The sequence below is a fragment of the Pelodiscus sinensis genome, chromosome 28 (assembly GCF_052426305.1).
Source record: "Pelodiscus sinensis isolate ZL-2025 chromosome 28, ASM5242630v1, whole genome shotgun sequence".
In the NCBI taxonomy this organism is placed as follows: Eukaryota; Metazoa; Chordata; order Testudines; family Trionychidae; genus Pelodiscus; species Pelodiscus sinensis.
Genome location: NC_143079.1, coordinates 18,057,736 through 18,082,971, shown reverse-complemented (window position 1 = coordinate 18,082,971; position 25,236 = coordinate 18,057,736). Strand labels below are relative to the sequence as shown.

Here is a 25,236-nt window from a genome sequence, read left to right as displayed (position 1 = left end):
AGAGGCAGACTCCGGGTTGCGCTCCAGCAGCCGTGTCCGGGCCGCGCATGTGCTGTGTGCCCAGGGGCAGCGCCGCGTGCCTGTGCCCAGGGCACCAGAATACCTCGGGCCGGCCCTGGCTCTAACCAACGTTACTCCTCATTTTTTGCCCTCTGTGCCTTCTCCCACAGCACACACCAATCCCCCCACAACACACCCCTTCCCACTTTCCTCTCCCCTTCCCCTGCTGGTAACACAAACAGGACTTTTCCCTGTTCTTTCTCTGGTATTTATGTGGTGAATGTAGAACTGGGGAGGGGCTGGGGAAAGACCCTGGGAGGGGGAGGAGGCTGGGAGGAAGGGCTAAGGCTGGCACCTTCCTCTGGTGGTCCCACTGCCTCATGTCAGGGGCCTCAGCAGCGCTGGGGGGTGGCTCCAGGGGGAGAAGCTGGTTCAGGGGAACTTGAGCTGCTGGGCCACTGAAGCAGGCCCCCAGCAGCAGCCTCTGTGCAGGGCTCACACACTCCAGGCCTCCTGGTCATATTGAGTCTCCCCGTGTGGCTTGGGCTCCAGAGCCTGCCCCCCAGCTGGTGCCTTGAGGTAGCCACTGCAGCAGCAGGAATTTGGGCATCAGTTCCCCTGCTTTTGGGGACAGGAAGCCAGGCCAAGGCCCTTTCAGCCACTGGGGCTGTGCAGGCTGGAGCCTCCCACTACCAGATCTCTGCCCTGCTTCCTGCAAAGCTCTCAGCCTTTTGCTTGTTTCTGCTTCCCTGTCCATAGCAGGCAGCTAAAGGAAGGGAAGTCACCAAACCAAACCCTCCAGTGGCCAGCATGAACCCCTGACCTTGATGTTATTAGCATCACGCTCCAGCCAACTGAACTAGCCGGCCTACAAAAGAGCATCACACCAGTGGCCCTTTCAAGAAAGGCACCTCAGGGAGCTGCAGGGACGTCTCTACAGCTGCCAAGGGCTCTTCTCTGACAGGGCCACTAGCGACTCACTGTGATGTCCACTGGCTAGTCCAGCTGGTTTGAGGGTTGGTCAAGGTGGCTGGCGGCCGGCAGACCCAGGGCAAAGAGGCAGCAGGAATCTCTTGCTGCCAGCACCTTGCCTCCCAGCTTCTTCCCTGCCAGCAGCAGCCACAGCCCCTTTCGGCCACTGGGTCAGCCCGGAAAGGGAGGCAGGAAAGGGGCCTCATTTTGCAGGGTTCTGAGTCCTAAGCGCTGCCCTTGACACCAACCACCCCTCAATCAACTGGGCCAAACTGGGGCCCCAGTTCATGCCCACTGGGACCTGCTTTACTTGGTTTCCTTCTACCCAGAGCCCCCTTCCTTTTCTGGGCTGTGAGGAGCATCACTGGGATACTCTGGGATGCACAGGGCCATCTCTCCAGTGACAGGAGACGAGGCTGGGCTGGTGACCTGCTCCACCGACACCTCCCATCAGTCTGCTCCATCACTCAGTGCATGCCAGGGAGCTGAGCCATTGTGCCCTTGAGTGGCATTCTCAGCCAGACAATCAGCTGTGTGAGGAGGAGCATGGAGGCGGGGCAAAGAGCTCTCTTGTTAGGCCAGCAAGGAGGCAGGCAAGGCCCCACCCCCAGGGAGCCGGCTGGAGACCATGTGGAGGGAGCCGCTGCCTCTCTCCTGTGTAGCCGGCACTTTCCCAGTGGGGCAACTCTGCTCCCTCGGGCCTGTCTCCACTGCTTCTGTCACTGCCAGGCAATGGGAGGCTGAGTCCCAGCAGCTTGCTGCCCAGGAATGGCTGGCTTTTGGGGAGACAAAGTAGGAAGAGGGAGGGGCCACTGGAGACACCTAGCCCCCTGGCTGGCTCTACCTTTGTGAGAAGAAAAATGGGTGTTTTTCCCATTAGTGGAGAATGTGGGTATTGATCCCACTGCTTCTCGCATGCTAAGCGAGCGCTCTACCACTTGAGTTAATTCCCCTACTGTATCAATATAGTCCCTCTTGGAGGCTCTTCCCTTCTCCACAGGGATGTCTGTCTTCTAGGTCAGCTAGTCGAGGGAAAGGAGAAGGCTCCAAGGAGGCTCCTCCTCACACTCGTGCTTGTGACCCTCATTCTATCTCTGGCCTCAAGGGCAGATCTCCAGAAGGAGACTCCCTGCAGCAAAGCCATGGGGGGCTCTGAGACTCCCTGCAGCAAAGTCTCTGAGGTTTCCGCTGCCCTGCAGCCTGTCCCACCTGGCCATTGTCATGGACTCTCTGTGAGGTCATCACCTCCCAGCCTCCTTTAGCCAATAAGCTGAGGGGCTGCAAAAGGCCCTTGTGATGTCACTGCCACACCCACCCCTGCCCTCCAGGGCTAATGTCCTGCCCTAGGCAGCCCCTTTGCATGGCTGAGCTGCTCCCAGGGGTGAAAGTGACACATTTCTTACAGGGCCTGTTCTATTGGGCACTACCCCTTGGGCGGGGATGAGGGTTAAAGCAGGAAGTTGGGGGAGGGGCTGTGATAGGACAGTACCTGTAAAAAATTACAGTGTGGAGTGGAGTGTGAGAGGCTCAAGGCAGGGATCTGGGGATTGTGTGTTGGGGGTGGGGCTCAGGACAGGGGTGAGGATGTGGAAGGGTAGAGAAGTCAGGGCACAGGATTAGGGATGTGGGGGGGCTTGAGCCTGGGACTGTGTGTGTGTTAAGGGGATCAATGGGACTAGAATCCCAGCTCCCTCTGCTCTGGGCTCCCTGAGGCTCTTTAACACACAAGGGCTTTCTCTGCAGTGCACTGAGGAGAGGCACCCCTGAGCCAGTGATGCCACTTTGCCCAGGTTGGCAGGGACAGAAAGCAGGCCGGGTGCCCAGTAACCCCAGACAGATGTGCACATCTGCATGCGAGGAGCAGCTGTTGTGGGGCTCTAGAAATCTCCCCCTAGATCTAATTCCCCACGTGCCAGGCACCAGTCAAAGCCAGGTCTCCAGGGTCTCACTGCGGGGGGCGGATACGTGTCTATTTGAGGCAGGTTCCTCACTCCCACGTCCCAGACACGTACTGTGGCACAAAGACCAACGGTCCCTGCACAAAGTGTGTCCCAGGGATAAGCGTTAGCCCGGGAACAAGCATCGCCCTGCAGAGGAGACACCCCTGGTATGGAGCCAACAAGCCCAGGAGCCACCCAGCTTAGGATCCCCAAGGGCCGTGACACAGACTCCCTGGCACAGGAGAATCCCAAGCCCCAGTTCTGCCGGCCAGCGGTTTTCCCCTCTTCTGCTTCTTGTCAGCTCCTTGAAAAACACCCCACAACGGTAGATGAGGGTGAGTGGGGATAAACCCAGCTGTGCTGTAGAGTGGCTATTAGGTGGGGAAAGAGAGGTGCTCCTGCTGCCTCCCTGAGCAACTCACACATGTAAGAAAACTGCCATTAGAGAGGTTTGCAGCTGTGTAAGGATGGCCGAGTGGTCTAAAGCACCAGACGCAAGGATGTGTTTTTCCCATAGCTGGGTGTTCTGGTCTCCAAATGGAGGTATGGGTTCAAATCCCACTCCTGACACATCATGTGCTTTATATCTAGAGATGTGACCTCATTTTCCCCATCTCCCCTGACATTGCAGGAGCCCTTGCTCAGCATTTCTCTTAGGCTGCATCTACACAGCAGTGTTACTTGGGAATAATGGCCATTATTCTAAAATAACAATGTCAGTGTCTACACAGCAATTCTATTCTTCTGACTTCTGTAACGCTCCATCCAGACCAGTGGTCTCAGGAGCCAGGAGGTTTCCAGGCTGCAGACAGACAAGCCCACAGGCAAAGACAAAGCAAAGTCCCAGCCACTTCCTGCTCAGCCCAGCGGGGGTCTCTGAGTGGCCCCCAGACCTTTTGTTTGCCATTGTCCAGACACAGGGGCCCAGGTTCAGCAACACTCACAGGCCCCACAGGAGGAGGCTGGTTTTCTGCTTCACCCCACAGCCCAGCAATAAGCCCCCAAACTCCCCCTGTGCTCTGGAAGCCAGGTTTGCCGTGTGAATTGTGTGGGGGCAGGTAACATCAGGCCTGGGCACTAGGATTATTTACCAGTTTTCCTGGGGACCCTGCTGTTTTCACAGCACAAATATCTTTCCCATCACCCGTGAGTTGTCCCTTTCCCAAGCTGAGAAGAAGAAGTTCCATGAACTCCTGGGAGCTGCTGTTCCAAAGAAGAGGCATTTCCCGTGGAAAAGATGGCCAAGCCCAATCCCCTACACAGAGCCCCAGAAAATACCAATGGACACTGGGCACTTGTAAAGCTCCCTCTCGGGCAGCACTACGGAATGGATCCGGCTGGCCATCGGGTTGACTAACCCATCAACAGACGAGTCCCCGTGAGACTTCTCAGCCCAAGTGCAGAGACTGTGGAGTCTCCCACTCCCAGCCCAGTGGCAGAGGGGCAGCGCCCTGAGGAGGCGGGTCCCGAGGCAGCGGAGACCTTTGGAGGGAACGGAGACGTAAGGTAAGAAGGAAGGAGAACAAGTCACCTCTTCCCAGGTGAGATGTGCTGGGAAACTACCAGATCCGGTGCAAGCTGAGCTCCAAGGGCTGGTTCCTGCCTGGTGGCTCCTTGCAGGGCCTCGCTTCAGAAGTGCCAAGGAGCCATGTGTGGCCAGGAGAAAGGGTGCAGAAGGAACGTGGATGAAGGAGCAGGGTGGGGGAGCAGGGACACGGGAGGGTGTCAAAGGAAGCTGTGGGTGCTGGGTGGGAAGAAAGCGAAGGGAATGGGGTGGCTGGGCTCTGGGCATGAGGCGGGACATTATGTGGCTTTGTGTCCACTTGCACCAAAGGCGACAGCCACAGTAGTGGCACTTCCGGGGTAGGCCCTGGACTGTGTGGCCACAATGACCTGCTCCCAATCAAGGCACTGCTAAGAAGTCTCAGCCCCAGCCCTGCCTCCTCCTATCTCAGCCTAACCTGCTAAGTTGTCTCCCACATGCTCCTGAAAGCCAGCACACATGCCACACATCCCCGCAGCTGGGGGCAGGCCCTGGAACTGCCTTGTGGGCACCGCAATAAGGGAAGACACTGTGTTTCTGTCTGGCTTTGAACCACGGACCTTTTGTGTGTTAGGAAAATGTGATAACCACTACACCACAGAAACACACTTGAAAGGGTTTTCTGCTGCTGCACTTAAGCTTGGGCAAATATTCAGTTGCTAACCCTTTGGCGCCCCTTGGGGAGTCCACTCGCTCTGGGCTCCGGGGGCCTCCCACTCCCATAGGGAATGACACAGCCCTGTTCCCTAGCCCAGAGCCACACTCAGCAGCTATGTCTAGATTGCATCCCTTTTTCGTAAAAGGGATGCAGATTAGACGTATTGCAATTGCTAATGAAGCGGGGATTTAAATCTCCCCCGCTTCATTAGCATAAAAATGGCTGCCACTTTTTTTCGGCACGGAGCTTTGCCGGAAAAAAGCACCAGTCTAGACGTGGATCTTTCGGAAAATAAAGCCCTTTCTGAAAGATCCCTTATCCCTTATTTTAAGAGGACTAGGCTGCTGCAGGGAGGCCATGGCCACTTCCTTTCCTTGTCTCTCTCAGGCTGTGTCTACACTGCAGGGCTACGTCTACACTGCAGGCTTTTTGCGCAAGAGCAGCTGTTCAAAAAGTTCCAGAGCATCTACACTGCATCAGAAAATGGGGCTTCTTGAGTAACAGTTATTGCTCTCCCCATGAGGAATAAGCCCTCTTGTTCAAGAACTCGTCCACAAGGAAGCAGTGTGGACGGGGAACAGGGGTTTCTTTCTCAAGAAAGCCCTAAAGCTAAAATGGCCATCAGAGCTTTCTAGGCAGGAGAGAGTCCACGCTTCCAGGGACGCTCTTGCAGAAAAGCATTTCTCTTGTGCAAAAGCACATGGCAGCATGGACACATTGTTGCGCAAGACCTTTTGCACAAGAATTCTTGCACAAAACAGTTCTTGCACAAGAAGTCTGCAGGATAGATGTAGCCTGGGGGTGATTGGGTTTGTTACCAGCACTGAGCTTTGTACAACAGCGCAGGGAACATTGTGAAAAGGCAAAACCTTCCAGCCCTGGGTGTCCCCGGCCAGCCAGCAATTGTCACAAAAGTTCTCTGAAGAGCTGACTTCAGGTGGTTTGACAGAGCCTTGAATAACTCAGATGAGGTGGCCGAGTGGTTAAGGCGATGGACTGCTAATCTATTGTGCTCTGTACGCGTGGGTTCAAATCCCATTCTTATTGGGTGTTTGAAGCCTTCTCTCTTGCCTCTCCCAGAAGTTCAGTGCCAGCCTCTCCTGTACCCCTGCCTGCCCCAGCCCCTCCCACTGCAGCCTGGGAAAGGGGAAATCTCCACAGAGACACTCCCAGCTGGGACCCTCAATCCCTTCTGCCCTCAAGGGGAAACCTCACAAAGGAGATTCCAGGCAGCCAGGCCATGGGGGTCTTGGAGATTGCTGCAGCCTGTCCCACCTGGCTGTTGCCATGGTCCCTCTGTGAGGTCACTGCCTCCCAACCAATGAGCTGAGGTGCTGCAAAAATTCCTTGTGATGTCACTGCTGCCTTGCAGGCTCATGTCCTGCCCCTGGCCAGCCCCTTGGCATGTGTGAGCTGCTCCCCCTCTGCCCCGTCACTCACCAAGGGATTGAGCCCAACAACTTAATGCTATTAGCCCCAACTGCTAAGTGGCTGAATGGACCAGCCCACAGCAAAGGGAGTCGTTAGTGGCCCTATCAGAGGAGAGCCACAGGCAGCTGCAGGGACACTGTGGACTCTGGAGGGAGATGGGTGGCCTAGAATAAATGTCTAATCGCAGGGGAGTGCTCACTTTGCATGTGGGATCGGTAACCTCAATCTCCAGGGCATCTTCCTTTTTTCACAGGCAGAGCAAGCCAGGAGGCTAACGGACTCGTGACCCCTCCCCCGTCAGACACAGAGAGGAGATGTGGGCTCACCTAGCACATGGGGTTCTTTGGCAGAAGGAAAAGTCTGTTGGATTTCTAAGCTGCAGTGCTCAGTGGGTGCCAGGCCAGGCAGGTAAAGGCTGTAGGCTCAAATTGCACGAAAGTCACTTTAGCATCTGCTCCTACAGAACAGGCAACCCCTTGAGTCTGGGAGTAAGGAAAGATGCACAGGGCTGGTCACCAGGGCCTATGAGTCTCTGTGAGGGGGCTGTGTGCTCACAGATAAGCAAGCCAGTGAAAATGGGGGTGGAGCAAACATACGGCCTCTGGAGGAGATCTTCTGGAAATGCTTATTTTGAAAGAGAACGTCTACACAGCAAAAGTGCATTGAAAAACTGAGCTGCTTTTTGGAAAGATAATGTCAATGTTGATGGGCGCTGTCTTGAATTTCAGTTGTGATTACTGTGGCTGGAGTGGCCACCAGGGCACCTGTGCTATTTCCTGAAGGCCTCTTCTTTGCAAAGAACTCCCTCTTCCGTGTCCACACTCGCCTTTCCCTGAAAACGCTTCTTTAGAGAAAAGGCTTCTTCCTTGTAGAAAGAGGTTTGCTGCCATCAGAAAACCCCTCAGTTCTCTTGCCTGTCAGTGGCCCCTCTGCCAGCGATCTAATGGGGACGTGCTCTGTGTTGATTTAGAGCCCCAGGAAGCACAGGGCAGTAATGATTTTCAGTGGCTCTGGGGAGGAGTGTGTTCGAAATAGCAGCAGTGGAGCATCCACACTACGGATATTTCATGTCACTTGCTCAGGGGTTCCGCGCCTCAGTGTGCTGCAGACAAAGCCCTTGGCTGTGTCTAGACTGGCCAATTTTTCCTGAAAATCAGCCACTTTTCTGGAAAAACTTGCCAGCTGTCTACACTGGCCGCTTGAATTTCCGCAAAAGCACTGACGATGTCATGTAAGATTGTCAGTGTTCTTGTGTTCTTGCGGAAATACTATGCTGCTCCCATTCAGGCAAAAGTCCTTTTGCGCAAAAGGGCCAGTGTAGACAGCTCAGATTTGTTTTCCGCAAAAAAGCCCCGATTGCGAAAATGGCAATCGGGGCTTTTTTGGCAGAAAAGAGCTTTTAGATTGGCACAGAAGCTTTTCTGCAAAAAGTGCTTTTGCGGAAAAGCCTCCGTGCCAATCTAGATGCTCTGTTCTGAAAATGCTTTAAACAGAAAACTTTTCCGTTAAAAGCATTTGTCGAAAATCATGCCAGTCTAGACGTAGCCCTTGTGTGTTAAAGGGCCTCGGGAAGCCCAGAGAAGGATTCTAGTCCATTGATCCCCTCAACACTCAATTCCAGCCCCAAGCACCCCGCCCACATCCCTAATCCTGTGTCCTGACTTCTGTATCCTCCCACATCTTCACCCCTGCACTGATTCCCCCACCCCACTCACACGCTTCCCAAATCCCTGCCTTGAGCCTCCCAATCTCCACACTGTAATTTCTTACAGGTACTGTCCTATCACAAACCCTCCCCCAACTTCCTGCCTTGAACTTCCCCCCTGGCCCAAGGGATGGTGCCCAATAGAACAGTCCCTGTAAGAAATGTGTCACTTTCACCCCTGGGAGCAGCTCAGCCATGCAAAGGGGCTGCCTGGGGCAGGACATTAGCCCCGGAGGGCACGGGTGGGTGTGGCAGTGACATCACAAGGGCCTTTTGCAGCCCCTCAGCTTATTGGCTAAAGGAGGCTGGGAGGTGATGACCTCACAGAGAGTCCATGACAATGGCCAGGTGGGACAGGCTGCAGGGCAGCAGAAACCTCAGAGACTTTGCTGCAAGGAGTCTCAGAGCCCCCCATGGCTTTGCTGCAGGGAGTCTCTTTCTGGAGATCTGCCCTTGAGGCCAGAGAGAGAATGAGGGTCACAAGCACAAGTGTGAGGAGGAGCCTCGTTGGAGCCTTCTCCTTTCTCTTGACTAGCTGACCTAGAAAGCAGACGTCCCCGTGGAGAAGGGCAGAGCCTCCAAGAGGGCCTTTCTTGTTACAGTAGGGGAAATAGCTCAAATGGTAGAGTTCTTGCTTAGCATGCAAAAGGCATTGGAATCAATACCCACCCCAGTTTGGCCCAGTTGAGTGAGGGGTGGTTGGTGTCAAGGGCAGTGCTCAGGACTCGGAACCCTACAATCTGAGGCCCCATTCCTGCCTCCCTTCTCAGGCTGACCCAGGGGCCGACAGGGGCTGTGGCTGCTGCTGGCAGGGAAGAAGCTGGGAGGCAAGGTGCTGGCAGCAAGAGATTCCGTCTGCCTCTTTGCTCTGGGTCTGCCGGCCGCCAGCCACCTGGACCAACCCTCAAACCCAGCTGGACTAGCCAGCGCATGTCACAGTGAGTCGCCAGTGGCCCTGTCAGCGAAGAGCCCTTGGCAGCTGCAGAGATGTCGCTGCAACTGTCTGAGGTGCCTTCCTTGAAAGGGCCACTTGTGACCTTTCACTTACATGTGGCTGGCTAGCTCAGTTGGTTAGAGTGTGGTGCTAATAATGCCAAGGTCATGGGTTCAAGCCCCATAACTGCCATGGGGTTGTTTGTTTTGTTGACTTGCCCTGATTTTGCCTCCTGCTATGGACAGGGAAGCAGAAACAAGCAAAAGGCTGAGGGGTTTGCAGGACTCAGGCCAGAGAACTGGTAGGAGGAGGCGCCAGCCTGCGCAGACCCAGAGTCTAAAAGGGCCTTGTCCTGGCCAGCTTCTCCCAATAGCAGGGAAAACTCTTCTCTTCCCTCCATTGTCCCCAGTGGGGTGACCTGATGCCCAAATTCCTGCTGTAGCAGTGGCTGCCCCAAGGCTCCCTGTGGGGGGCAGGCTCCCCAGCACAAGGCACAGAGGGAGGCTCAATATGTCCAGGAGGGTTAGAGCGTGTGCCCAGCCCACAGCGCTGGTGCCAACCACCTGGTTACCTGCTTCAATAGCCCCGCAGCTCCCCCAACCCAAACCCAAATTATCTCCTGTTCAAGTCCCCTCCTGAACCCTCACCTGCCCCTCCTCCTCCAGCTTCCCCCCCTGGAGCCACCCCATGGCTGCTGAGCTCCCTGAGTATGAGGCAGTAGGAGCACCCGAGTCAGTGCTAGTCCCAGCCTCATCCCTGAGCCCCACCTTCCCCTTTCCACCAGCCTCCTCCTCTTTTCCAGGTTCTTTCCAAAGCCCCTCCCCAGTTCTACATTCCCCACATAAAAACCAGAGAATTTGTTCTTTCAGCAGGGTAAAGTCCTATTCGTTTTAGCAGCAGAGGATGCGGGAGCGGAAAGGGCGGGCAGGGGAAGGGTGTGTGTGTGGGGCGGGGGGGAGAGGCACAGAGGGGCAATACAGAGGCCCCTTGTGGGGACACCCAGGGGAAAGTCTCACAGGTGTCCTTGTCTGGAACTCTCCCTCAGGGCCTCTCGGATGCACAAGCCCCCGGATGGGCCTGCTGGATGGCAGCCGTGTGCTGCTGCTGAAGGGCTCTTGCGAGCTGCTCAGCCTCTGGCCCCCACCCTGGCAGGAACGTCTCTCCCTTGTGCTCACAACTATTCTGGAGGCACCGCAGGCCACCACCACTTGGGGGACGTTGGACTTGCCAAGGTCCAGCCAGGGGAGCAGACAGCGGAATCTCCCTTTGAGGGGCCCGAAGGCACCTCCACACCAATGCGGGCCCAGCTGAGCCTGCCTGGGGAACGTTCCTGACTTTAGGCAATGTGTCTTGTCTAGGGCTTTATCAGCCCAGGAGCAAAGGGCAGGCAGCATCCCCCACGATGCAGAGGGGCATGTCCACGTCTCCGGCCCTGAGGGTGCAGCCAGGGGAGAAGTGCTGGGGAGCATCTTCTGGTAAAGCCTGGAGCTACAAAATACGCCGGCATCACGCTCCTTCTCCGAGAATGGACCCACGTCCTGAAAGGGAGAGAAAGTGGCCTGGGAATGACTAGTGTAGCTGAGCCAACACTGCAGGTTTGTGTCTGTCGAGTGGCTAGGATTGAGCACTTCCACTGCTGCGGCCGGGGCTGGGCTCCCAGTCAAGGAAAATAGCCTCCTCTATATTCATGAATTCTGCCAAGTCTTTGCTCTTTCATCATGGGAAGGGGCAACGGACTGAGGGAAGGGAGGGGCTGGGGTGCCAGAGGCAGGCTCTGACTGGGAGACTCACCTGGCTGAGCCCAGGCCAGCAGCCCAGCACATTTCCCAGGTAGCTCCTTTCCTGCACAGGCTGCAGGTGTCAGGTGCCTGGAGGAATAAGAGCCTGAGTGGAGGGGGGAGGGCTTCAGGCAGGCAGCTGCCATTGGCATTGGAAACAGTCCAGAAAAGCACAACAAAAATTATGAAAGTTTGGATCAGCTGCCATATGAGGAAAGGTTGGGACTTTTCACCTTAGAAAAGTGGAGACAAAGTGGAGATAAGATAGAGGTCTATACATCATGGCAGTTGTTGAGACTGTAAATAAGCAAAGGTATTTTTCTTGTTCCCATAATAGAAGAACTAAGGGTGCACCATGATATTAGCAGGTTGAAAACAAACAAAAGGAAGTATTTCTTCACACAATGCACAGTCAGCCTATGGAACTCCTTGCCAGAGGATGTTGTGAAGACCAGGACTATAAGGGCATGTCTATACTCGGAAACTATTTTGAAATTGCTTAAATCGACTTACTAACTTTCAGTCTAAGAAAATAGAAATAGCATGTCCTCAGTATGGGGAAGCCTCAGAATTAGTCCGAGGAAGCCTCTGTTACTGTTCCTTTCTGGGGGCATGGAATTAAAAACAGAGATGCAAGGCTGGGAGCAGCTGAAGCCAAGAGCTCTGTTCTCCTGTGTCAACAACCTCTGAGGTGTCATGAAATCCCCTCTCCAGTTTCTAACCCTGAAATATCATCATCTTTATGATGTAATTCTGGGCCTCTTGGTTCAGCCTTTGAACTCTGATTGCAGATGTTTGCTTAACAGAGATGCCAAAACATACTAAGCTATATTGGCAAAGGCTTCTGCCAACACCAGGGATTGAACCAGGGACCTTTAGATTTTCAATCTAATGTGCTCACAACTGAGCTACTTTAGCAACTGTCTCAAGAGCTCTGAGCAACTATCCAAAATAGCAGTAAAACTGTTGAGCAAAAAAAAAAAAAAAAAAACAACTTGATGGGAGGAGGGCTGGGTCACCTCATGCCCCCCTGAAATTTCTTCATGCCCCCTCTGGGGGTCATCCCTCCCCCCCAGTTTGGGACCCCATGCCTTGCAGTGAACTCTGGGAGAGCTGGGATTCCACCCCAAAGGAAGGGATCAGTGAAAATTCCCACTTCACACATTATAGCCTCATCAGAGTGAATGCTGGGTGGCCAGGGTTTTGTTGCACATCTTCCCCACCCCCCTCAGCAGCCGCAGCCCCTTTCAGCCACTGGGTCAGCCCAGGAAAAGAAGTGGGAAATGGAACAAAGTAGCTTGTCTCTGTTCATGAGCTTCTCCAGTGGCTGAAAGGGAAGGTGGCTGCTGATGGGACTAAGGGGAGAAAATGGGCAACAAAGACCCTCCTCTGAGCTGGAATCTCAGCTCCCCCAGCGTTCACTGGAAGGGGCCAGAGCAGCAAGAATTAAAAGCCACTCCTCCAGGTGAGTTTTGAACTCACAACCCCAGCATGTCTCCCACAAGAACTGCCTTATAAGTACTGTGCACTGGCCTTTTGCACCACTGGAGCACTTGCTATTGCTGTAGGAGCTTTGCACTTGCAGGATCTCTGGGCGCTGACCCCCACGCACCCGAGGGAATCACAAGGACACGTGCTGCTGCCTTTTCTGTCCCAGCTTGCCAGTACCAGTCACAGTAGCCTCGGTACCCGCTCCAGCCTTGGGTTTTCCTTCTTCCCAACGTTCCTCCCCAATCAGCCTTTTCCTGTACCAGCAGTCCCATGGGTGGCCAGGGGAGGACTCCTCTGTGTCCCAGGAAGACATAAGAAAATGTGAGCAAAGGCTACAGCAAAGTACCAGGGGGAGTTGAACCCAAGATCTTCTGTTTACTAGGCAAGTGCTTTAGCCAGCTAAGCCATGATGCCCTCCTGTGGAAGGCAGGTGAAACTGTTTTACTCTATGGTCCCAGACAACACCTTTGACTCCCAAAGAGCAGCCATTCCCCATTTCCCTCCAGCCCTGGCGGTGTCTGGCTCCCTGGGCACAGAAGGCTACAGCTCAATGGGCAGAGGCTCTAACATGCACATCTCCCCCAGCCGCTGGGACTGTAGAATTTACCTTGAGATTTAGTGTTGCTGGGGGGAGGGAAAAGTGAAGCAAACATTGATCCTCTCGATTATAAACTCCTGGGTCTCAGGGTTTGGGTTGGAGTTCCCGGGACTGAAAACCACCCCTGAGATCTTATCTGCCCTGAGCAAGGGCAGCAACTGTGAGTGAGGTTCAGAGAAAGTTTGGGCACATGAGTGGGACACTTATATGGCTGGATTTACATTGCTGGCAAAGGACACTGCTCAATCCTCTTGAGCGGGTACTTACTTGTGGGTTGGTTCTGAACTCTGCTTGTGCCTAAGCCTGACATAACCTGCCCCACAGAATTCACACAGCAAACGGGGCTCTCAGAACACAGGGGAAGTTTGGGGGCTTGTTGCCAGGCTGTGGGGTGAAGCATCAAACCAGACCCCTCCTGTGGGGCCTGTGAGTGTTGCAGAATCTGGGCCCCCTGCACCTGGACAACAGCAAAACAAATGTCTCGGGGCCCCATAGAGACCCACCTAGACTGCCTGGGCGGGGGCCAAGAAGCAGGAAGTGGCTGAGGCTGCGACCAGCCTGGGAGCTCCCTGGCCCCTGCGATTGACGGCATTAGGGTTGCCAGAGGGTTCCACAGAAATACTGGACTCACTTGACACCACCTCACAATCTACATTACAGCTTATTTAGAAAATACCCGACATTTCTATTTCCTCATTTACACTTTCTCAGTTTGTTTCCTGAACAGAAAGCTCAAATTCTGGACAGTCCGGTTCAGAACTGGACACCTGGCAACCCTAGCCAGCATGGAAGCAAAGCGTAAGGCTGTGAGAGGAGGCCTCCTGTCACCTCCCCCGGCCTGAGACAACAGGGCTTCCTCCTCCCTTCTGAGGAGGGAGCAACAGAGGCCGGGCTGAAGGTTTTGTGCTGGGGCTGGAGGCTTAAGCCCGAGCTGTCGGCCTCAGTGGGACTTGCTTCTTCTTCCCACTCCTGCCTTGCTGCCTCCTTTGGCCAGTAGCGCACACGGGGCAGCCAGGAGAGCCGGCCGCCATGGGCAGAGGAGGCCAAGGCACAAGCGTCTCGGGGGCAACAGGCCTGAGGCCTCTAGCTTTCCCAGGCTCACACCAAGGGGCTTTCTGTGGTGCTGGGAGGAGAGGGATGCCAGGCCCAGGCCAGTGGGAGAAGGGACAACGCCTGCCAGGGCAGAAAGGGTTGCTGCAGAACGTGAGACATGGCGTTTCTGCCTGGTTTCACTCAGGGGACCTTCCCTTGCTGCTACGGACTCTTCTCCTGTTACCTGAGAGACTGAAATGGAGCCATTCTTGTGGTAAAAAAGGCCAGTGTGCCTAGGCCTCCCCACACAGACCAGAGCACCCCACTGGGGACAGGACAGAGCCTTGAATCAAGCATTTGAGAACACGCTGATCCTCTATTCTGTGACAGGGTATTGCGGGAGGGACACTGCACACAGAGTGGCTAGCTCAGTTGGTAGAGTATGTGACTCTTAATTTCAGAGTGATATGTTCAAGCCCCATGCTAAACAATACCCTCCTGTCAGTTACATTCTTTGCATACAAGGCAATTCAGTCTTAGTTTTCTTGAGCTCTCAGGTAGGGAAAAGTCTCTGATTTCTCTAATAGAACCCAGGAGAAAGGACACTAACTGACATTTCCAGCCTCATAGGAGAGCAGAAACAAATTCCCCCAACCAAGAAAGAAGGGGGAAAAAAACCCCTCTCAGTATCTGATTGCTCCCTTTCAGCACTCTGTAGCTTCCTGTCCTTCAGCATCAGCTCTGTGATGGGACAATAAGAGCACGTCTACATTTGAGTGTTATTTGGAAATAAAGTGCCTGTCTACACAGCAAGCTGTTATTTCTAATTAAGTAGAAGTTAGCAGACTTCCTACTCTGACTCCAGTAACCCCCATATCATGAAGAGTAAGGGAAGTCAAAGGGAAAGGTCTCTTCCTGTCAATAGCGCCAAAAGCCAAGTTAAGCTATTTTGACTTCAGCTACACAAACAAGTACCCGAGGTTGTGTATCTTAGTTTGACTTTTGCCTTGCTGTGTAAACATGCCCTAAATGAGCTACTAGTTAAGAAGCTGGCAAAGGATCCCTTCCCATGGTATTACAGTGCCAGGGAAGGGTACACACCGGGGCAGAAGGCAAAGCAGCTGGGCTGTGTGAGAGACAGGAGTGGGCCTGAGGGTGCAGAGAAGGAATTGAATGGAGAAAGAGGGGGGCTCTTTCCGCCTGGGTTTGACACAGACCCTTTGCATGGCAGACAAATGGGATAATACCACGGAGCAGAAACAAAAGGAAGAGGAAATTTTTCAATGAAAGCTTCAAACCCCCCACTTGCAGGAACCGTTTACATCCATCGACATTTACAAAATGCTTCCCCACAAACATCTCTCCAGCCTGTGTGTCTCTGGGAAAGATTTCTGCCAAGCCCGGTCCCAGCCCACTGGTCAGAGCTCCCTGAGAAACAGGACACCCTCACTCCCAACCATGTCCCCACCCAGGTGAAGAAGGGGAAATGAGCCACAGGCTGCTGCCCGCTGGGTCAACAGATGAGTGGGTTGACTGTTCTCAGGGACACCACAGCAACATCCCTACTTCCCCCTCGGAGGGGGTTTCCTCAGGGCCAGACTGAGCCATTCTGGCACCCTGGGTAGGGGAAGGGCGCATGAATGGCCCAGCCCAGCCCCGCCCCGGAACGTGGGGAGGGTGCACAGAGCTGGCGGTGGCATGAGATATGTGCCTTGCCCAGCCACCGCTGCTGGTGCTCAGCCTGGTGCCACCGGGAGCAGGCCGAGCTTGGCTGTGCCATGGGGGGAAGGGTGCTGCTGGCCACAGGCTGCTGTCCCCTGGGTCAACAGATGAGTGGGTTGACTGTTCTCAGGGACACCACAGCAACATCCCTGCTTCCCCCTCGAAGGGGGTTTCCTCAGGGCCAGACAGAGCCATTCTGGCACCCTGGGTAGTCAGGTTAATTGTGCCCTGCGTTGGGGAAGGGCGCATGCATGGCCCAGCCCTTGCCCGGAATGTGGGAGAGGGCGCACGGAGCTGGCGGCGGCAGGAGGCATGTGCCTTGCCCGGCCGCCGCTGGTGCTCAGCCTGGTGCCACAGAGAGCAGAGAGCCGTAGCTGCTGGCCAGTGCTGTGGGGGTTAACACGGCCCCTGTCTCTGGTGGCCGCTGTAGGGTGACTGGTGGGAGCTGCTGCAGCTTGCAATACGGGCGCGTGGTGCCTGATGGCAGTTATCAGCTGTAAGGGTTGCACAGCACCCCTTATATCAGGTGCCCCAGGCAGCTGCCCGGCTAGCCCATGCCTTAATCCGGCCCTGGATTTCCTGCATAGAATGGCACAAGCACCAGCCTCCAGAAGAAGGGTTCCCAGCTGGGGATCTCCGGTAGCAGCCATGGGATGGTGGGAGCCAGTTACTGCAGAACAAAGGACACCAGGGCTAAGTCTACACTCGTGGCTTCTTGCACAAGTACAGCCGTTCTTGGGCAAGAATCGGCAGTGTCCCCACACTGCCTGCCTGCTCTTGCTCAAGGAAATTTACAGTACCGCGTGGTAAGAGAGAGCTTCTTGCACAAGAGCGACGCTCTTTTTTAACTGGTGTAAGCCCTCTTGCGCAGGAGCCCCTACTCAAGAGGGCAGTGTGGATGCTCGGCAGGGATTTCTTGTGCAAGAAAGCCCTATGACTAAAATGACCATCAGAGCTTTCTTGCGCAAGAGAGCGCCTACACTGCCATGGGCGCTCTTGCGCAAAAGCACAGCTCGCAGATGGCAGTGTGGATGTTTTCTTGCACAAGAACCCTTGCACAAGACGTTCTTGTGCAAGAAGCCACGAGTGTAGACATAGCTCAGGAGTGGGAGAAACTAACCATCTGCTTTATTTGCAAAGGAGAAACAAAAACTCTTGTCCCCATCCCCACCCTGCTCAGCCTGGCACTTTGCACCCCCAGCCAGGGCCGGATTAACACATGGGCTAGCAGGGGCGCCAACCTATGAAGGCACCTGATTGAAGTGGTAAGGGACGCCGCATCAGGTGCCCCCATAGATTGCCACCCTGGGGCAGAGGCATGCATGCAGCACGCGCCCGCTGCCCAGGGTGCAAGAATGGCTTGGGCCGGCCCTGCCCCCAGCCCAACTCTCCCAGGCACCCCCAGAGAGCAGCAATCACATATGGGGGGCTGGAAAGTGGAGAGACTCCCTGAGACACCAACTCAAAAGGAATCGTTCTGGGTATGTCTGCACTGAGATAGCAGCCCGGTGGCCAGGCTGTAGCTGGCCCAGCTCAGCTGTACCTGGCCTGGAGGGTTTTGGTTGGGAGATTAGAAACCTACAGACAGGGGCATCTCTGGGGGGTGGGGGGATGTCACCATGTCAGGGCAACTGTCATGCCCCCCATCTTCCTTTGCTCCAGCCCTACCACTGAGATATACTGACCATTGTCATTGCTTACACTGCACACAGAGCTTGTGGCAAAGGCTAGCATATGGTTAAAATACAATGAACATTCTGCTAAGTTATCAGAGGGGTAGCCGTGTTAGTCTGAATCTGCAAAAGCGGCAAGGAGTCCTGTGGCACCTTATAGACTAACTGAAGTGCTGGAGCATAAGCTTTTGTGGGGAAAGACCCACTTCCTCAGATGCATCTGACCAAGTGGGTCTTTTCCCACAAAAGCTTATGCTCCAACACTTCAGTTAGCCTATAAGGTGCCACAGGACTCCTCGCCGCTTTTATACTGGTAAGTTCTCATTTGTGTTGTGCTGTCTGCACATCTAACTAACCAGAGATCAAAGTGCATGACCCGATGGCTTTCATAGAGAGAGAAAACCCACAACACAGGGTAGGTTATTCAACATGTTCACATTTATAAGAGTGAAACATAAGGAAATCTGTTAAGCCTCAGAATATAGGAAATAAATCAACTGACTCCTTTTCTTCTGCAGTGGCTAAACCTGCTTTATTTCTTGCCTCATTACGTCTGTGTTAGTTAAAAAGTTCTATATGTCATTGTACTAAAACAAAAACACAAGTTCACATGAACAAATGATCTGGAGTGGTCCAGAAAACCCCAGCAGGAACTATACCCAGAGACGGAACCAGGGCTCTGAGATGGGACCAGTCACACTCTGCCGGGAGGTTCATCGGGATTTCCCTGTCCACACCAGGTCTTTTTCCTGCAGTCCTCAGATGCCGGACTTAGGACCAAAGAAACCACACTGGGATTCCTGTGTATGGGGAGCCCAGGCCACTGGTCAGTGACCCTTGGGGTGCATCTACACAGCAGCCTTATTTCGGAATTACAGTGCATGTCTACACAGCAAGCAGTTATTTGGAAATAACATCCACCTGGAGGACTTGATCTTTTGGCTGGGCTGCGTCTGAAGGAAGGAGCCAAAGACCCCAGGGTGGGGAAGAGCCCTGGTTTGTAGGGGCAGCTGGAAAATAGGTTTTAGGGGGAGTTTGTAAAAGTTTGTACTGAAGTTTCAGTGGAGCATTAACAAAGCATTTTTTGTTACCTTTGAGTTTGTAATCTGTTTGCTCTGCCTGTTCTCACTTATCACCACTTAACTCCTACAGCTTGTACTTAATAAAACCACTTTTACTTCCTATCAAGCCTAGTGTAAACAATTACTACCTATGGGAGCAATCCGTGGGCACATCCCCCTTTCATTACTAAATGGGGCTTACCCCATTCTTTGGGGTTTGATCCCATTTGGGGAGCGCAATCCCAGGAAGCTGGGCACTAAACTGCTCTCTCCTCAGACCTGAAGAGGTTCAGCATCAGTACCGCTACTCAGAGGCGGGGGTGGGGGCGGGAATCTCAACTGGGGCCTTGGCCAGGAGAGACTAAGGAGTTGCCCCAGCAGGACTGGCTGGTGAGAAGCCCCAGAGAGCAGAAAGGTGAGTGGCAGTGGCCAGATCAGTACCCTCGGAGGCCCTCCCCAAGGGGTCTCCTGGGACCACAGCCACCTAGCCAGGCAGCTTAAAGGGAATTCAAGGTATATGTTTCTCTCCTCTGTGGGTCCTCCAAAGGCTAAGGAGATTTGAGCTCTTACTGAAGCTTTCCCCACAGTCAGAATAAATGAATGGTTCTCTCCCCTCTGTGGACTGTCAAATCTTTAACAAAGTCTGACCTGTGTTTGAAGCCTTTTCTGTAATCAGAGCTTTTATAAGGCGACTCTCGTGTATGTATCCTGATGGCTAGTAACGCAGGAGCACTGACTGAAGCTTTTCCCGCAGTCAGAGCAATTGTAAGGTTTCTCTCCTGTGTGGATCCTGCTATGGATAACAAGGTCTGAGTTTCTTTTGAAGCTTTTCCCACAGTCAGAGCAACTGAAGGGTTTCTCTCCTGTGTGGGTCATCCTATGACAACAAGGTTTGTGCTGATACTGAAGCTTTGTCCACAGTCAGAGCAATGGAAAGGTTTCTCTCCTGTGTGGCTCCTCCTATGGGTAACAAGGTTTGAGCTTCTACGGAAGCTTTTCCCGCAGTCAGAGCAACTGAAAGGTTTCTCTCCTGTGTGGATCCTCCAATGGGCAATAAGTTCTCCGTTACTGCTGAAGCTTTTTCCGCAGTCAGAGCAGTAGAAGGGTTTTTCCCCGGTGTGGGTCCTCCTATGTCTAACAAGGTGTGAAATCTGACTGAAGCTTTTCTCACAGTCAGAGCAATTGAAAGGTTTCTCCCCTGTGTGGCTCCTCCTATGGGCAACAAGGCTTGAGCTACTACTGAAATTTTTCCCGCAGTCAGAGCAAGTGAAGGGTTTCTCTCCTGTGTGGCTCTTCCTATGGGTAACAAGGTTTGACTTCTGACTGAAGCTTTTCCCACAGTCAGAGCAATTGAAAGGCTTCTCTCCTGTGTGAGCCATCCTATGGATAACCAAGTGTGAGTTTGTACTGAAGTTTTTCCCACAGTCAGAGCAGTTATGGGGTGTGTCTCTTGTATGTATTTTCTGATGGTTTGTAAAGTGTGAGTGCTCACTGAAGCTTTTCCCAGAGTCAGAGCACTTGAAGGGCTTCTCTCCCGTATGGACCCTTTGATGTTCAGGAAGAGTTTCACAGTCACTAAACGTGCAGGGTGACTGTTGATGGGGGATTTCCTGTTGGACAGTTTCTGTGTTTCTTTTCTCCCGTGTGCTCCTGGAGCTACCCTGTCCCTCTCCTAGATGGTTTCCCTGCTGCTTTTCTGGGCTATGCTGACTCTCACAGCTCTCTCCTTGCTCACATATCTGGAAAACATGTCCATGAGATCGTCTCAATAATAGTCCACATGGAGACACTTGCTCCAGTCCTTCCTGCTGAAGACTCTTTCCATGGTTCTCAGTCAGTGTCCCGTCACCTGTTGGAATAGAGGAATGATCCACACAGGAGTTATTCTCCACGATGAACTGCAAGGAAACTCTAAAAGAGGAATAGAAAAGGGGACACACGCTCAAATAATGGTCAAATTATCATGAGCTGAGTTGGTTGTCCTCCTTCACAACCCTTCCACAGAGAAGAGAACCCAGCCTTTCCTCGCCCACCACACTCTTAGTGAAGTTGAAGACAAGCTGAGCAGTCAGTCAGACTTCATGAAAACACACAAGTTACATCTGCTATAAGGAGACAGAAATTGGTTTCTGAGTCAGTTTAACTGATTGCTCACCTGTCTGGGTGTTGCTGATGATCTCCCCTTCCTCACAGCTCGGAGGATCTGGGACCCGTAGCTCCTCCTCTTGCTCCACCCAGGAGATCACATCAGTTTTGGAGACTGGAAATGCTGTTTGAAGAGCAAAAAACCAAGTGCTGATCTTGTTCATTAAGGTCTTTGCCATTCCTGCTTTCAGAGCCAGGATCCGAGTCACCGACCCAGAGTCCTTTCCCCACCTTGCAGAGACTGGGCTCCGGCTGGTACAAGATCCCAGGACACACTCACCTGCAGTAAAGATGTATCACTCCCGCACCTTCGGAATGGCCCAGCTCATTCCCCAGGGCAGCTAAGTGCTCTGCTGCACTCTTTAGGGTACAACTCCGACCCCCTCACAGCCCGGTCCATCCGCCTGGAATCCCACAGTTGGACAGGAACACACTGCTCAGAAGGGGAGCTCTAGTGAGGGCATGAAGGTGTGACACCAAGGTCCCCAGGTAGGGCTCAGACAGCAGCTGCCACATGGCAGGTCACTAGAACTTGGAGATGAAGGACCCAGCAGATGTCTAACTCCCCAAGTCTCTGTCCACAAAACCCCTGGCTGGTAGGCTGGGCTTGCCCTGATCTTTGGCTCAGATGTTCTATTGGGCCAGGAGGAGGCAGAGGAAGTTGCCTGAGCATCTAAGTGAATCCTTGGCTGCTTGCTTCACGCCCTGCCTATGTTGTCACTCCTGATCCCAACTGCCTGTGTCTGGATGGGCCCTGCCAGCTGCCCACAACAGTTGCCATTCCCATGGCTGCCCAGGGTGGCGCTGGGCTTCTGTTGGGGCAAGCCAGGGCGGAGCTGGGCCGTGCTGCTTCCCTGGTGCTTGTGACTGTTGCTCAGCTCCCCCTCTGCAACCTCCATTCTACTCTGCCAGCAGCAGCCTTTGTGTGGTTTCCCAGTCTGGCTCTTGTGGCCAGCCTGGCCTTTGATTTGGTGCCCCTCCAGGGTTGCACAGAATCTATCACCTTTATACCTTGTGAGTGTGTTTCCCTCAGCTTTGGCCCACCCCTTCTTGGAACTTCATTTTCTGTTCAGAAGATCCACCTGGGACATGACCATGGAGATCATTGTGCTACTGCTGTTAAATAAGATAATCATAGTCATCACATCAGAACATTCCCATTGACGTGGCACCCAGCACACTTCGCAAAAGGTTTATTGCAGCTGTGTATGTCCATTCTTTTTGAACTAGAACAGGCTGGGCTTTGGCAGAATGGTGGAACACTGGGGACCAACTAACTAGGAAAACGCATTCCTGAGCAGGAAGAGGCCAATCAACACACATCTCCACAGTAACTGGAAAAACAGTCCTAAGAGATGGCTCAGAAAGACACTGACCCTTGTGCACAAGAGCGGGATGAGGGGATAATGCATACGGATGTTTTGTTCAAAATAAACAGGCAGGAGGCTAAGGGGGTAGAACACATGGAACATACATCTTGTTTGTGTCAATGTATGAGAAGTCACAACAGGGGCATGTTGATGCTGGCTGAGGGGCAGCATTCTCACTGCTGACTTATTGGTACTGTTATTGGGTTGGGACAAGTCTCACTATACTGTGCCTAAGGAGCTGGGACACTAGCATCCTGCTCCTTTTCACAATAAACTTGGCTGAGTGCCTTAGCCTCCAAATGGAGCCTGAATCTTTCTTAGCAGCAACCCTGAACTGTGCTGCATGGATAAGCCACAGGCTCTGACAGTGCTGCTGGCATCAGAGCTCCAGAAAGAGCCACACTGAACAGCCATAACGCTCTGTGGCATTAGCAGAAATTCTAATGGCATTGCAGTCGCTGTGGGAAGAAAAATTATCGATCACAGCAGCACTGTGGAACTCTGGTGTAAATCAGGACCCAACTGTGCTATTGGGGTGCACATATGAAGCTAAGCATTATCACTCTTTAATGTAGGTATCTTTCCCAGCTCTGAGAAATAGGGACACACTATAATAGCTATTAAAGAGAGAGGTGACTGTACACAGAGGCTGCGTCTAGATTGGAATGATTTTCCACAAATGCTTTCAACAGAAAAGTTTTTCCGTTAAAAGCATTTGTGGAAAAGAGCGTCTAGATTGGCACAGATGCTTTTGCGCAAAAGCATCCGTGTCAATATAGACACGGTTTGGCGCAAGAAAGCTCTGGTGGCCATTTTCGCCATCGGAGCTTTTTTGTGCAAAACAATTTTTACCTATCTACACTGGCCCTCTTGCGCAAAAGCATTTGTGCAAGAGGGCTTTTTCCCGAGCGAGAGCATCAGTGTATTTGCGCAAGAAAGCTGACAATCATACATTAGATCGTCAGTGTTCTTGCGCAAATTCAAACGGCCAGTGTAGACAGCTGGCAAGTTTTTGCACAAAAGCAGCCACTTTTGTGCAAAATCTTGCCAGCCTAGAAACAGACATAGAGTTTAAGGGACTTGATTAAGGTCACACAGGAAGACTGTGACGGCCAGAGAACTCAACACAGGTTTCCTGAGCATGAAGCCAGACATTCACACAGGAAGAAAAAGTCCCTACTCGAAAATATTTCACTCTAAAAACACAACACAGATGATGTGATTTATCTCCACTGCACACAGAAGCAAGTGAACCCCAGAGAGAATAAAGCTGAACTCTTGAAAGGAAACCCAACCTGTGCCTGAAATGCAAGGAGAGCTCTGCTCACGTTTCTCTACTACAGAGCTACCTCGGACAAAATACTCACAGAGCGTGAACTGCCTCATCCACCCTCCCTCAGCCCCAGCATCCAGCCCCTGTCACTGGCAAGAACAGCATGTCACAGAGACTAGCTACAGGCAGAAAGGACTTAGGGAACTGCACCCACCTTCCACTGGCTCAGCCCACTGCCACAAGGGGAACCTGCAGGCACAAAGATCAGACAGACCAAGAGCCAGACCCAGACCTCTAGTACCTGCTGTTCCTGCCTGAGCCCTTCTACTCACACCTCCAGCCAAGGCATAAGATGGGCAAGATAGGGGGGAAGCGCACTGAGACCTTAGCTGTGGGAAGAGCAGCTCCACTGTTACGCCCCTCAACCTGCTTTCCCTGGGAGGCAGTATGGAGGGGACAGTCTTTCACAGAAGAGCCAGGATTATTGGGGCAGATACTCATGATATTGGGGGCAAAGACAATGAATGATATTCAACCAAACCCAACCCAGCTACTCCAGAGCCCACCCAGCTTCCGATACCCGAGGGGACAGGAATCCTTACTCAGCCAGTTCACAGCCTCATAATTCTCCTGCATCACATTCCTGTAGAGGGCTCTCTGGCCTGGGTCCAGCAAAGCCTATTCCTCCTCAGAGAAATACACAGCCACCTCTTGGAAGCTAACCAGCTCCGCCACAGCCATTTCCTGTCCCTGGCTCTGAAGACCGGGGGCTGAGCTAGAGACAGACATGGCTGTTCTGCAGCCTCGCAGGGGGAGAAGGCAAATTGGAGACATTTCAGAAGGGGCTTTAATCCTTTCCACACCCCCATTCTCCCCACACTCTGTCCCTAGTGACGTGACACACGTGTTAGATTCTACCACTGTGGACAAAAGTTTTAGTCTAGATATTCCATTAATAGCGCACGGGATTTAGATCCCAAATCCATATTCATTTCTCTCTGCACCTGGCTTGAGTTACAAGATTACTGCATCTGCAACAATGGGATATAGTTCTCAGCACCCAGTGTTTCTGATAACAAGCCACATATTCACCTGCCTGAACATGGACATAGGCCAAATGTAGGCTGTTGTATTTGAAAGCCTTAGTCTTCATTCACAGATTTGCAGCATAAACATTGCTCTCATCTCACAGAGATGTTATAATCCCTTTCCAAAACAGAGAATCAGTGAAGGTAAGCATCTGAATGGTGGTGTTATTATTAAATACGTGTGCTTATTATTAAACACTTGCGCTGAGTGTTTGCAGGATGAGATCTTAAGATTCATGGGATCAGAAGATATGCCCCATCTGCAACCTGCCTCCAGTGCTCCTGCCACTGCCTGGCCCAGGAGGGCTGGTGTCCAGCAGCTCTCTGCCCCAGCGTGGCTGGCTTTTGGGAAGAGTAAGTAGGAAGTGGGGCTACTGGACCCACTTAGCTCCCTGGCTGGCTCTGCCAGTAAAAAGGAGAATGGGGCTTGTCCCCACCACTGGAGAATGTGGGTATTGATCCCACTACCTCTCACATGCAAAGCAAGCGCTCTACCACTTGAGCTAATTCCCCTGCTATGGTAGAGCCACCCTTCTTGGAGGCTCTTCCCTTCTCCACAGGGACGTCGGTCTTCTAGGTCAGTTAGTCGTGGGAAAGGAGAAGGCTCCGAAAAGGCCTCAAGGGCAACTCTCAAGGAGACTCCCTGCAGCAAAGCCATGGGGGGCTCTGAGATGGCCCCTGCCCTGCAGCCTGTCCCACCTGGCCATTGTCATGGACTCTCTGTGAGGTCATCACCTCCCAATCTCCATTAGCCAATAAGCTGAGGGGCTGCAAAAGGCCCTTGTGATGTCACTGCCACACCCACCCCTGCCCTCCAGGGCT

The 25,236-nt window shown here is 53.1% G+C and overlaps 1 protein-coding gene across 1 annotated transcript; it reads right to left on the bottom strand.

The window, feature by feature from the left end:
* Positions 1–17,892: 17,892 nt before the first annotated feature.
* Positions 17,893–24,660, bottom strand: LOC149521335 (uncharacterized). Its single transcript, XM_089773782.1, is given in 3 exon segments — positions 17,893–19,422; positions 19,425–20,387; positions 20,694–24,660. Coding segments are annotated over 3 exon segments (1,335 nt in total). The 5' UTR covers positions 20,863–24,660; the 3' UTR covers positions 17,893–19,219.
* Between the last annotated feature and the right edge of the window lie 576 nt (positions 24,661–25,236).